Raw genomic sequence first — 13,229 nt, forward strand, 5'->3', positions numbered from 1 at the left:
ATCTGATTCTTTTCAGTGCTATAATTCTGAGTAAGGCTTTTAGAAGCTCACTGGCTCTGGGACCTTGGGCCAATTATTCAACCCTTGGATCTTTGCAAATGATCCTATCTGCAAAATGAGCTTGACATGAAGGTTGCATGACATAAAGCATGTGAGGTATGCAGCTCAGTTCCTGCAAAGCACTTCTGTATCTTTCCTACCCTCATCCAGGTGCAGATGCTCCATAGATAGCTGGAGACAGCCTGGAAAGTCAGGACCTGACTCATAGATTAAGGAATTGCCCAGGTAGAGGAGGGGTCACTATATCAGGGGGAGGGCAGGGGACTAACCCTTGGAAGGAGATGGATCAGAGAGGAAAACACTCAAAACTCACAAATCTGGAGGAAGAAGTCCTAGTCACCCAGAATCCCGCATGCAGAGGTGTTCAGAACGCCTGGGAAGAAGATCCAAGGTGGTCTGTTGTGGGGGAAGGTGGGAAAGGAAGAGGCAGATGGAGAGGGCCCTGCAGTAAAGGATGGGCCCAGCTGAAATGACAGGGACCAAGGGTACCACTCTGCTGACAGTAAGGCATACTTGGCTCAGAGGGAAGACAAAAAATAGGCTTGCGCAAATAAAAGGCCCAAATAAACAAGCTCAGCATGAGGGTCAAAGCAAATACTCAGAACCCCAAGGTACAAGACAGTGTTTACAAAATTCAGAGTGACTACTGGAAATCTCCAGCATTAACAGTACTGATATCTGCTTCATGCTTTATACTTTGCCAAGTGTTTTCACAAGTTAAATGTGACCTCTGACGGGTGAGTGGTCAGTAGGGTCTGAGTTGGCAGTCAGAGTACTTGACAGTGTCCCTTGCCAGCTATGGGACCTAGTCCAAGTCATGGAACCTCTCAGGGCCCACTTTCTTCATTTGTAAAGCAACTAAACAATTCCATTCATCCTACAGTGTTGTGAAGGATTAAACCACAGTGCCTTATCAACTTTCTAGGTGGTTCTGTGGCTCATACATATATCACCACCAGTAGGGGTTACACAGTGGCTCTGGAACACAGGTCTGAGAAGCCAGGCTCTCACGTTTCAACTAGCAGAATGCTCTCCCATCCCCAACTAGCCTTGACCTTGGTCCATTTCAAAGCATGTAGCACAGAGCGATGGCCTACCTCCCTGAATCCTTCCATCGCTTAAGGATGCTGAATGCCTCCTGCTCTCTCTTGCTGGGAGAGTTATCTTTCAATTCCTTACTACCACTGGCCCTATCCTCTAGGGCAGTCAGGATGGAGAAGTCTGAGCTTGATGATTTTAGAAAAAGATGGCTTTTGACAGGTCCAATGAGCAATGACATCTTACTCTGAGTGACTTGGACACGAAACTTTGGGGAAATTAAGTCTGATTGAGAGAATTGGAAGTTGGTGAACGTTGGACCAATCCAAGAGCTTCTAATGAAAGAAAAGAAAAGGAAGCTTCTGGTGAAAGGGGAGGGATTAGAATGTGATTGTATCTCCTTTCTGCCATTAGTGACTTCTTCCTCCAATACCTTTACCTTTTTGAGGTGTTTTCCCACAATTAAGCACATTCCACCTTAACTCAGCTTTGTGAGATGTGTCGTGTGTTAGCAGTTTCAAAAATCAGAAACAAGGGGGGAGTCCTATAATAAAAATGTTGAGTGACTTCTCAGTTACTTATTGGCCTAGTGAGTCTAAATTCAAGAGATGACTCTCATCCCTTTACTCACTTGGGTCGGAGTCGAGGAACACGATCCTGTCTTATCACATTAGTACAGCCAATGGGATCAGTTTACCAGCTTATGGAGTTATCGCCTTGGACAGTATAAAAAATGGAACGCGACAGGTGAGGGATCAACTTTGGTGGGAAGTGGGGAGCATGGGAGCTGGGCAGACCCTGGAAGAAGACAGGGAAGGGGTCCCATCCTCAGCAATCCTTAATGTTCCCTGCAGTGCTTTAAGTTACTAAAGACTTTTTGCATCCATCACTTTCTTGGCTCTTTACAGGAGTATTTATCTCACTTTATGGAGGCAGGGGAGCTCTCAGGAGTTAAGAGGTTTGGCCACAACCTTATTAGAGTCAAGGGCAGTGCTTTACCCAGTCGGGTTCCAGGGCCACGCTTTGCTTCTGCTCCCACCTCTGCTCCACCCATCGGCTCGGCACGGGGTGCGGGTCCCTTGTGTGCACAGATGCCCAGCATGTGCGTGTGCACAGAGCGCTGCGTGCACGTGCTCGGCGCACACGCGTGTACCTGGAAGTCTTTCTTTCTGAGTGCTACCACGCGGGGGCTTGTTGCCTGATGGCCTGTGAGGAATGAGCGGCCGATGGGGAGCTGAGCCGGCCTGTGCCTCCAGGTCACAAGGCTGCTCTGCGACCCCGGGGACGGTGGCCCGTCTGACCCGTGTCGGCCTCGCTTCGCTCCTTTCAGTCTCTCTGTTTCCGTCTCTGGGTGTCTCTCCGCTTCCGATCTTCACCGGTTTCCAATTTCCTCTATCAGTTTCTCCGACCTGGTCCCTAGGGCCGTCGACTCGGCGTCGGTTTCCAGTCGCTGTTGCCTAGTTGGCCTGAGGTTGGAGAGGGGGCGGGTTGCGTTCAGGGGGTGGCCCTGGAAGAGGGGACTGCGGCGCCGTAAGGACTCGCAGACCGAGGTGCTGGGGTCACCGCACGACAGCTAAGCCAGCAGTCACCCACTCCACCAAAACCCGAGACACTTGTTACCCTCAGCGCCGCTCCCCCTCGGGACAAGGGGCGGAGTCTCGCCCGTGTAACTGCCATCCCGCTGCGCGGCGGGGGGACCGCACGGCCTGCGGCCACCGCTCCTCTCGGCTGCAACCCTACCCGCGCCCCCGCCGGCCCCCGGCCGGACCTGAGTCCGCTCCAGATCCATGCCGGGTTTCCTCCGCGTCGCTGGGGTCTCCGCCCCTCGGAGTCGCACGCCCGGGCCCAGCTGCGCGTCGCCGCGGGAGCTACTCGCCGCCCGAACTCCTGACCGCTGAGCGCGGGAGCCCGCGGGCCGCACGGCGCTGCGGCGCAGACCCCACCTTCTCGTTGGAGCTCCGAGTCTGAACCCACGCAGCCCCCGCGCGTCCCCCGAATCTGACCCTCGGGGCTCCGAAGTGACCCCTTCTCGGCAGAGTTCGCTGTCTCCTTGGCTGCTTAGCTCTGCTTCTCAGCACCCCGGCCCTGGCTCCGACTCCGGCAAGGTAAGGGAGCTGCGAGGACTGGGGGGCTGGGGGCTGCGTGCTCCTCCACCGCGGGAGGGGGACGGCAGAGGCCATCGTACCCCCGGGGAAGAAAGCCGCTGCGCCCCCTAAAGTCCAAACCCTCCAGTCCCGTGACCTAGGCAACTAAGACCGAGACTTCGCCTCAGGTGTTTGCACGCGCTCTCCCATCGTCCCTCCCCCACCCCGTCGCCCTTTTGCTCCCACCTGTCCCCAGGATTTGGAGCCTAGGGGGACCCCTGCGAAGTTAGATCGCTTCTTTCGGAGTCTCCCTCCTGCCTGCTTCCCCCAATCCCACTCCACGAAGGGGGCTGAGGGAAGACCCGCGAAGACCCTCCAGTACCGTCTCCATCCTCTGTGGCTGTGGCCCTCTGGGGGACCCCCCGCCCCTACTCTTTGGTCCGTCTTCCTCATCCCTTGCCGCTGCCCCACTTCATCTTGTCTCCCCTTCCTCTCATCTCGAGGTCTCTGTTCTCTTCCAGCCTCTTTTCTGGCTTTCTCTTTGCCTTGACCCCCTCCCCTACCACACACCCCGGGTGAAGGGGGGTGTGTCACGCTGCTTTGTATTTATGGTCTCCCTGGGGCGGGGGTGCAGTGTTAGGACTTTTTTGGCAGTCGCTGAGCTCTAAGTCACGAGGTATCGTGTCTGTGATTCGGTATCTGTGCCCCCTGGCACTCCCCTCTCCCACCCTTTCCCTCCAGGAATCCCCTTGTCCGCCTTTGTCTCCTTTCGGCTTTCCTTCTCGTCCTTTTGGCTCTCTTCTTTGGGCGCTTTGTGTAGCTGCCGTCTCTTTGTCTCCGCCTCTCTGCTCCCTCTCCTGCCTCTTTCAGCTCCGAAAAGCTGCGACCTCAGTATTTCAGGTGTGTGGGGTGCGGTGGAAGTGGCGTGGGGGTGGGCTCCCAGCATCCCCAGCGATGACTCCAATCGTACCGGTCTCCCCATAGTGATCATTCATATTTATGAGATTGAAAGAACGGATACAACGATGTGGGCTTATGGATGGCAAGGGAAACGCTGCCCCTCATCCCAGAGCTTGGTCCAGACATCTGAACTACATTTCCCACAGTGCCCTGGATGAACAGGGCTGACCCTGCCTAGACACTTTACGGGAGTTATAGTTCAAGAAGCCAGGTTGGAGGATGTCAGGTTAAAAGTGATGGGAGTGTGCAGCAAGGGTTTGGGGGAATGGCCAGTAGCTTTTGTCTTGGCCCCGAACCCCTGACCTGTTTTGTTTCCAGCACCCACCTCCCACAGAGTTTAAGGACCTTGGAACCTTTGTGTCCCCCAAAAAAGAATAAGAGTAGAGGAGTGCCTGGGAAGAAAAGCTGGGGGAAGAATTAGCAAGCTCTTCTTCCCTGTGACCTGGGAACTCCCCCCCCCCTTACAAACAACGGTATCTGAGATGTTATAGAGACACCTATGGAAATAGTCTCCCCATCTTGAAAGCAAGGGAGGGAAATAAGAGCCTAATGTCAGATTTGTTGGGTGTGTTCCAGTCTACAAGTTGCTCACATTCCGCTCCCTTTGGAGGCTGCGGGGAATTGCTGGAGTTACCGCTGAACTACCAGCTTGTATTTTCCAGGGACCCATGAACAACAGCTGGTGAGGTTGCCTGGAGATGCAGGTGGGAGCCACAAGTTAACCTGCTCGGCTCTAGAACCCATCATTCCCAGAGCCTGGTGCAAGGAGTCTGATGACTGAGCTTGTTGTTGATCTAGAAATTGCTGACAGCGAGGGGAAGACAGTGGGGGTTCCTCCCAAAACTCCATCTCTGGTTCCGAGTCAGCTTAGCCCTTAGCACTTGAGACCTCTGACTCCTGCCAAGGACCCAGTAACTCCCATCCTTGCTCTTCAGGCTGGGTTTGGAGATCCAGATACACAAAAAAAGATGTCTCTCCCACTGGCCTAGGAGGCAGGAAAACTTAACTTTTAGCCTGGCTCTGCCCAAGCTGTGTCACTTTAGGTAAGCTCTTAACCACTTTGGCCTTGATTTCCTTATGTGAAAGGAATGGGTTGAACTTGGTGGTCTCTAATGGCCCTAGCAGCGGCTCTGAGATCCTCTGAGCCTGTGCCTCTGATGATACTCGTCCGAGTTGTCTTACCTCAGCTGGCTTATCTGGGAGAGCCTTAGGCATTGGTATCAGATTGAAAAGAATGAGGAAGATGCTGTTCACCTTTTGAAGCTTGTTTGTACCGCAAGCACTCTGTTTATGTAAGCCACATTTATAGTACTAAAATCATCCCTAAACCACCCCTTGGTGCCCCTCCCAAGCCTAGGTCATGCTCTTGTTTAAAAAAGAAATCCAACGAAGCCAATATCAACCTACACAAAGTAGCTGGTATGTGTGCCCACTGCGATGTCGGTTAATGATGTTTAATGTAGGTTACCTGAGGGGAGAATTATAACTGACTGAAAGAGAGATTAGGAGGATTTGATTGGTTGATTTGGTCTGGAGGAGTGAGGTCTGGAAATAAGGAGTCATCAGGACTTGGGGAGGGGCTTTCTCTTTGGCCCTGTCTCTGAGCAGGGAAAAGAGAAAAGCCAGAGACCAAAGTGGTGCCAGATCCACAGGGGACTGACCCCAAAAGGAGTCTTCGAGGAATGGGAAGGGCAGAGAAAGTCCTGTATGGGAGATGGGGCAAGGATTACAGGAACAAATTTTAAAAGAAGAGGAGGAGGACAGAGAGGAGGGAGAAAAGGAGGGAGAAGAGGAGGGACTCCATCTTTGGAGAGGAGGAAAATGGGGAGGGGGTATGATCTTGATGGGCATTTTGTTTGCTGGAGCTCCAACAGAACCCTTTTCAAAATGATCATCTTACCTGGGAGGGGAGCCTAATCTCCCTAAGGAGAAGGGAACAGACTCGAGAAAGGAATGGGTGGTTTTGATGAGCCTGAGAGCAGGGGCTTCAAATTTTCTAATGGAGTTGCCCATCTGTCCGCTCTTTGGTTTATGTTTGAATATGTATGTCGAGGGTGGAGGGCACTGGGGCAGCAACATAAAGGAGATCTGGGGTCTACAATCCCCTCCTTTTGCCCTGGAATGATAAGTGACAGTGGCAGGAAAGTGCAGGAGTTGAATCCTCTGCTCTCTCCCCACCCCCAAACCCTCATGCAGGGGGACTGGAGGTTGATGAGAATTTCATTCTCATGTTGTTCTTGCAGAGAGGTGGTGGGTCCCTGGAGGGAGTGTCCCTCCATTATTTATCCCCCATCACACCTTTCCCTTGAGTCCTTGGGCTGACTGGGACTGCAGGGGATCAAGGTCTAGTCTCTGGGGAGCTCATGGGGTCCTGAGTTTGTGAGTGTTGAGGGACATTCCAGTAGAGTGGAGCAGAGTAGGATTGGGAGTGCTGGGAGCTGGTGGGAGGTGGGGAGCTGGAGGCCCTCTATTCCCAGGGTCTGAGTGGAGAGAAGCGCTTCTCCCAGAAGAGAAGCGGTGTTTGTGTAAGAAGGGGTTGTGGGGATTGTTTGTGTGTCGGGGGCCCGATGTGGAAACAGTGGGCTCTGACCTGGATGCTGGGTTCTCTCTTCACTGCAGGGTAATGAAGCTGGAAGCTAGCTGTGGCATAGCCACCTCAGAGGTCCTTAAGGCCGAAAAAGAGCCTGAGCCAGAGGCGGAGCCACTCTCAGAGACCCGGCCACAGGAGGCCAGGACCACGTCCAAGTCTGGACCAGCGCTTGAAGCTGAAGACAAGCCCCTGGGGGCTGAGTCAGGGCCTGAGGCCAAGGCCAACTCCTTGGGGTCCAAGCCCAGGTCCGGATCCAGGCCTGAGGCCGAACAGTTGGACTTCGTGGTGGCCACAGAACAGGAGTTTGAGGAGGTGCTGGCTATCTCTGGGGACATCTACGGGGGCCTCGACTACCTTCCCAGCCGCTACCACAGCTGGCTCCAGGATCCCAACCGCACTGTGGTGCTGGCCAAGCGCAATGGAGGAGTGGTGAGAACTGGGGGGGAGGGGGGAGGAGGAGGGTGGGGCCCTAGTGAAAAAAGGTGAAACCACGTTTGGGTTCCTGGATCTTAGGAAAGAGAGGAAGCGAACCTCTTCCCCAGCCCTCACCCCGTTGCTGAGGATATAGAGTTGGCTTCGGAACCAAACAGGAGGGCGTGCGGATCTAGGGGCCCAGCCAGTGAGGGTGGGGTGGGGACGTGTAGAACTCAGAATAGCAGAGGAACGGGAGGGACTGGTGAGAGTTTCAGTATTTGAGGATTTGTTTGACGAGTTTCAGAGGGCAGGAGCACAAAAAGAGGGAAGCAGGTAAGTGGGGATAGGCTGGAGGTGGGAGCAGGTAGAGTGGAGCCAGGACCTCTTAGTAAACTGAATTCTTGCGCAAAGTGGATGCCACAGTGAGCGGGACCAGATCTGAGATGAACTCGGGGCGGAGCTAAGAGGAAGAGGCGTAGTAGGTGCCAGGGGTGGAGCCAAGGAAAGGAGGCGTGGCCAACGGTCAGGGGCCTGGTGCACCAGGAGCCGCAGCATCTCAAGAGGTGGAAGCAACCCCGGCAATGATCGGCCCTGGAATCCGAGACCCAAGTGCTGAGGAGAGCTCCCTGGGCAGGCCCCAGGTCTAGCCTGGCTCCCAGGGTGGTGACGAAGGAGCGCTCAGCGTGTGGGGAGAGGCAAACCTTGTGAGCGGAAAGGGGCCTAGGCGGGAAAGGGGTCCCCTAACGGCCTCGGTCCGCAGATCGCGCTGGAGTCGGTGCACGTGATCGACGCAGGGGAGACGGCTCTGGTGGAGGGGCTGCGTGTGGCGCCTTGGGAGCGTGGCAAGGGCGTGGCCGGGCTGCTGCAGCGCTTCTGCTCGCAGCTGGTCAAGCGACAGCACCCGGGGGTCAAGGTAGTACGGCTCACCCGGGACGACCAGTTGGGCCCCCGGGAGCTGAAGAAATACCGCCTAATCACCAAGCAGGTGAGAAGGACAAGAGGGCCCGGATGGGCGGTCATGTCCCCTCTGGCCTCTGGGCGTCCTCCCCCAGGCCCAGGCTGTCATCGGTTTTTTTTCACTGACGGCTCTACTGAGGGCCTGAGCCCTGCCCTGGGACTCCCAGTCCTTACCCAGGCCCTTTTGCTCAGGGGGAGTCACACAGCTCCCAATCCCCGCGGTCAAGCCTCAGCCCTTAGTCCGGGCGGGCGGCTGACGTGCCCAGGAGTCGGACTCTGGTGACCCTGCCTCCCCTACGTCGATCCTGTCTCCCTTCAGGAACCCAAACATCTTAATCTGAGCCCTCTTCCTTCCCCACCGTCCTCCCCCATCCAACCAACTCATCTGCTTCACTTCCCTCGGAGACCCAGGGGCGCACACCCCCAGTTCCGTGGCTACTCCACACTGACCCCCAACTCTTCTATTCGGAGGATTTGCCCCTGGTTCCTCCATACTATCCTCGGGGACCCAGGCTTTCCCATAGTCCACATATTCCATCCGGCCCCGCACGATCTGTCCCGTGGGGCCTACGTGGGAAGCCCGTGGGAGTGAAGATGCCGAAGGCGGTGGGCTCACCAGCCCTCCCACCGCCTATCCCACGCTCACTCGTGCCCCCCACAGGGCATCCTTTTGGTCCGATTCAACGCGTCGGCGCTGCTGGCCGGGCTGGGCGCGCGGCTGTCTGCACTGCGGGCCACCGGCACCTTCTCACCGCTGCCCACCGAGGCCCTGTCGGAGGCCGGCGGCGACGTAGCACGCCTCCTGCTGTCGCCCTCCGTACAGCGCGACGTGCTTCCGGGCGGGACCATCATCCAGGACTGGCAGCCCTACCAGCCGAGCGAGAGCAACCTGCGCCTGCTGGCGGCCAAGGGCCTGGAGTGGTGCGTGGACAGCCGTGCGCGCCCGCGCGTGCTCACGCTGTGCACGCGCCCCTTCCCCATCCCGCATGGCGGAGACGGCACTTGGTGCTACCTCAACATCGACGCCTTCGGCTGCGACGGCGCGCAAGTGCAGAGCCAGCTTCTGTGGCACCTGCAGCGCCAGGCCCCGGGCCTCGCTGGCCTCAACGTCATGTGCCAGCTCTTCCTGGCGCCCCAGTTGTGGTCACAACTGGCTGATTTCTGCCAGGCTGGCTTGGGGCTCGAGCTGGTCAAGGGTTACACTGAACAGTACCTACTGGAGGCTGACATCTGAGGCCTCTACTATCTGAGGAGAAAGAAGGAGCGTTTTAGAATAGGCCCCTTCCCCAAATCCCACCCCCATTTGCAGACTCCACCCCCTCCCTCTGCCCTTTGCCCTGCCGCCTGCCCTTACCTGATGTCCACCCCTCCCTTTCCTTTTCCCCCTGCCTCTCTCGGTCATCTTCCTTCTAGCACTCCTAGTTGCCCACGGCCTGATCTGAATCACCAGGTTTGGGGGAGCCCCTTGCGCTGCTATTACCCATCCTTTCCCCTTCCCCATCAAAGGACCGGTTCCTTCACAGAGCCTTTCCCTAGCTGTTGCCTTAGCCTGGGAGTGAACTCTGCCCTTCCTGGTTTTCCCTTCTGCCTCCTCGTGGGTGGAAGCGAGCAGACAGCGGTGCAGTGCCTAGCACGGTCAGGAGCACAGCTGCCCCATACGTGTTACATTGTTTCCTCCCGCTCTTTTTCAGGCCCTCAGAGCTTGCCGGGCGCTCCCCTCCTGCATGCCCTCTCGGCCTCCTGTGTCTCTGGTTCAGTGTCTTCTGCTCGCTGTGGCCACACCCTCCTCCTCCTCCCTGGACCACCCGGACACTTAGCTACTCATTGCTGGTGTTTCTGCCTCTTTATTCCCCTTCATCATGAACTCTTCATCACCCACCCTGTGTGCAATACGGAGAGAGACCCAGTAAATGAAATAGATTTATAACGCCACCCCCTTTAGCCCTCTGTTTACACTCTCGTGATGCACCTTCCTGAGCCTGCCCCCGTCTGGCTGCCGTTGCCTCCAACTTTGCACAGTGTTGCAACCAGTGGCATGAACCAAGGGGTTTGGCTTAGAGAGTGGTGCAATGGAGGGCAGGTCCCTCAACCGGTGTGCGACTGTCTCCTGATTCTAACCAGGCTGCCTTCTAGTGAAACTAATCCCCACCTCCAGATATTTCTGGACACTCCTCCCTTCCTCTGGTTCCTTTATGCTTTTTGGACTCTGACAGTCTTCTATTTAAATGCAAGTAGTAACAGCTGCATTTGGGTCCTCACTTCTACCACAGAGAAAGGAAGCAGAGACTTAGAAAAATCAAAGTGACTTCCCAACCACTTGCAGTAGCTGGGAACCTTGCAAGGACTAGAACCCAGGTCCCAAGCCCAAAGCTTGCCTCAGAAACTCACTGAATGACGATGGTAACTTGAACATCTTGTTGGACAATGGACAGTTGGGAAGGGTTCTTTGACAGCAAACACAGGTCTCGCTGGGGATGGAATACAAGACATGGGCAGAGGAGGGAGCCAGGAGGTGGGAGGTGGGCAAAGAACACAGCCGCTGCTTCACCAGTGTTCCCAGCTGTCCTGCTGTGCTGCTCTGCCTCTGCTGCCTCCCGTGCCTGGCCATGCTGCCACCATCCGTGTCACTTCAACCTTGGCTGTGTTGCAATAAAATGTACCCTTAGCCCACCCTCTGTGTCTGTTTCACTTCTTCTCAGTGGGGAGGCATAAGACGCATTATCCTCCCCCTTCCCCAGCAGCCTGTATTAGAGAGGATCTCTAAGCCCTGTGGCAATGGGGCTAATGACTTCCTGGAGGGGAGCAGGGGAAGGCTGCTGGCCCTTGCGCGCCTCCACCCCCACCCCAGCCAAGCAGCAGAAAGAAGCGATTGCTCAGAAGCGAGGCAGGCAGCAGCGCGGAACCCTGACTCCCTCCCCCCAGCTTCGCTTTCCCCTGGACCAGAGAGTAGGCTGCTGTCCAAATTCTAAGGGCTCTTCCCCCAAGTTCCCCTTGGCATCCAGGACCAGCCTCCCTCAACCCTGCGGTCCAGGCGTCTAACTTCCAGCTCTCGACTCTCGTGGCCAGCGCTCTCGATTTCCCCATTTGGTGGGCAACGAGCAGAAGGGGGAGGAGGGGGAGGTAGCCGGGGCGCCGCCCCCCGGGAGCGGAGCTCCGGAGCCGCGGAGACTGCAATGCCGAAAAGTAACACGCGGGGGCGCCAGGACGTGCGCGGACGCGGGCGAGGCAGCGCAAGGTGGTTTCCGTCCGTGTGAGTGTGTCCCTGGGCGTCTTTGTGTATCTGCGTTTCTGTACATGTGTGTACGAGTCAGGGGTGTCTGGGTGGGATGTGTTTGGGATAACATGGCTGGTGTGCCCCATTATCAGGTACTCCAACTGTGTTTTTGATGAGGACGATGCTGATATGTTGCTATGTACGTGTGGATGAGGAGGCAGGAGACTTTGCGTGTGTCGTCGCGTGTGCAAGGCGTAGCCTCTGAGTCCTTGATCCGCGTCTTGGATTTTTGAAGTCCCATTCCTTCATTCCATGTAAAAGGAATGAGGGCTGTCAACGCGAATCTCCATTACCCTGGTCACATCTTCAGCATGGGTCTCAGTGACCCTGCTAGGCTAGGTGTGACATTGTGTTGGTGAAAATGGGTGTGTCTCAGAATACCAGTGGAACTCTGAATGACAGTATGTTGTGTGTGTGTGACAGGTGGATGTTGGAGGAGACTGGTTCAGGATTATGGAAGTAAACAATTTCCTTTTTATCATTAGTTTGTGGATACCACCTTCATGGCGTGTGTGTTTTCCTTTCTCGGTCTCTCCAGTAGCTGTCTCTCTTTATGTCTCTCCTCATCTCTGTCTCGCTCTCCCTTTCTTGGTGACTCATCTCTGCAGCTTTGCCCTCCCCCGGCTCCCCCCGCCCCCACTCAGGAGTGGGTAGGGGTAACAGGGAATGGGACCCTAGGATTGAAAATCAGGGTGAGCACCCCCTTCCTAATACTTATAATTCCCAGACATGACAGTGGCCCCCAGCCTTCTCCCAGTCCCCTCCCCAGGTCACCCCACCCTACTGAACTGGAGTGGACAGGGGATAGGGCAATAATGGATTCTAATAGCTGTTTGCAGGGGGGCCCTCAGCACCTTCTTTCACTTCAAAATGGAGACCCCTGCCCCTCTTATAAAGTGCCCCCTCCCTGCCTGTCCCCCACCCCCATCGCTGACGCAATGAAAGGCTGCAGAGGTGAGTCACCGGTTGGGGGAAGGGAGGGAAGTAGGGGAACGGTGAGCTGTGGGTGGGCCCCAAGCCCCTGCTCTCTCTTTCTCTCCCAAACTTTCTCAAGGAAAAGACCCAATGCTCTGCCCCCTCCCCTGGTTTTTCAAATCTTCAGCTTGGATCACTACTCTGCTGGACCCATCTCCTTCTGCTACCCTATTGGAGAGTATGGGAGATTCACAAACAAAGACAATGAGAGATGGATTTATACAAACAACTCAGAGCAAACATCAGGCGTCCCCTCGAGGTCCCCATCTCAGCTTTGCCTTTTCCAGCCCTGTCTCTCCATTTCTCTTTCTTTCCTGTCATCTCCCACTCTCTCGGATCCCACGAACCTGTCCCCTGACCAGTTATTTTTTTCTTCCCCAAAAGCTCCTAGAGGCAGGAGGGTATGAAGGGCATAGTACATCTCCAAGAGGTAGAGTGTGTGTGAATAAACTGACCCAGGTAGGGAACTGGAAAGCAGAGAGGCAGAACAGACCCCGAGATTCAGAGTCCATGCCAAGGGTGGGTGGGTCAAATCCAGATTGCAGAAGCACCAAACCTATTGCTGTCGGCGCCCAGGGCTTCCATATTGCTGCTCCCCTCCCCCACGCCTTGATGACTGAGACTCTTGAAATGTCAATTTCTGAGATGCTCTCCTAGGCTTCTGGGCTAGAGTGGAGAAAGGAAGGAATGGCGAGTTCGGAAAGATGGAGAAAGGGGAGAACACTCTGAAAACAAGGGGCAAGGACTTGAACTTGGGGGCTGCAGATGAGTGGCTTGGATACTGAGGCATAGAAATCTAGAGAAAAAGGTGAAGGCGGAGGGGGGGGGGTCGGCAGAAAAGATCAAAGGCACATAGAAGTCCACATAACCTCTAACA

General features: G+C 55.6%; 2 protein-coding genes across 3 annotated transcripts in view; both read left to right on the forward strand.

Annotated features, from left to right (window-relative positions):
* The window catches only part of MOGAT3 (monoacylglycerol O-acyltransferase 3), a gene marked incomplete at its 5' end in the record, with an annotated part of 31,959 nt that overhangs the window by 13,146 nt on the left and 5,584 nt on the right, over positions 1 to 13,229 (forward strand).
* NAT16 (N-acetyltransferase 16 (putative)) lies at positions 2,985 to 10,683 on the forward strand. 2 transcript variants are annotated; one of them, XM_081054136.1, is made up of 5 exons: positions 2,985 to 3,203; positions 6,762 to 7,161; positions 7,907 to 8,131; positions 8,765 to 9,024; positions 9,795 to 10,683. In XM_081054136.1, the coding sequence occupies exons 2-5, from the start codon at positions 6,766 to 6,768 to the stop codon at positions 9,964 to 9,966; spliced, it is 1,053 nt and encodes a 350-aa protein (XP_080910262.1). In that variant the 5' UTR covers positions 2,985 to 3,203; positions 6,762 to 6,765; the 3' UTR covers positions 9,967 to 10,683. The 2 variants fall into 2 exon arrangements, with proteins under 2 accessions (XP_080910262.1, XP_080910261.1); XM_081054135.1 differs by having other exon boundaries at positions 8,765 to 9,926.

This window comes from Rhinolophus hipposideros, assembly GCF_964194185.1.
Source record: "Rhinolophus hipposideros genome assembly, chromosome: 7".
NCBI classification, from domain to species: domain Eukaryota; kingdom Metazoa; phylum Chordata; class Mammalia; order Chiroptera; family Rhinolophidae; genus Rhinolophus; species Rhinolophus hipposideros.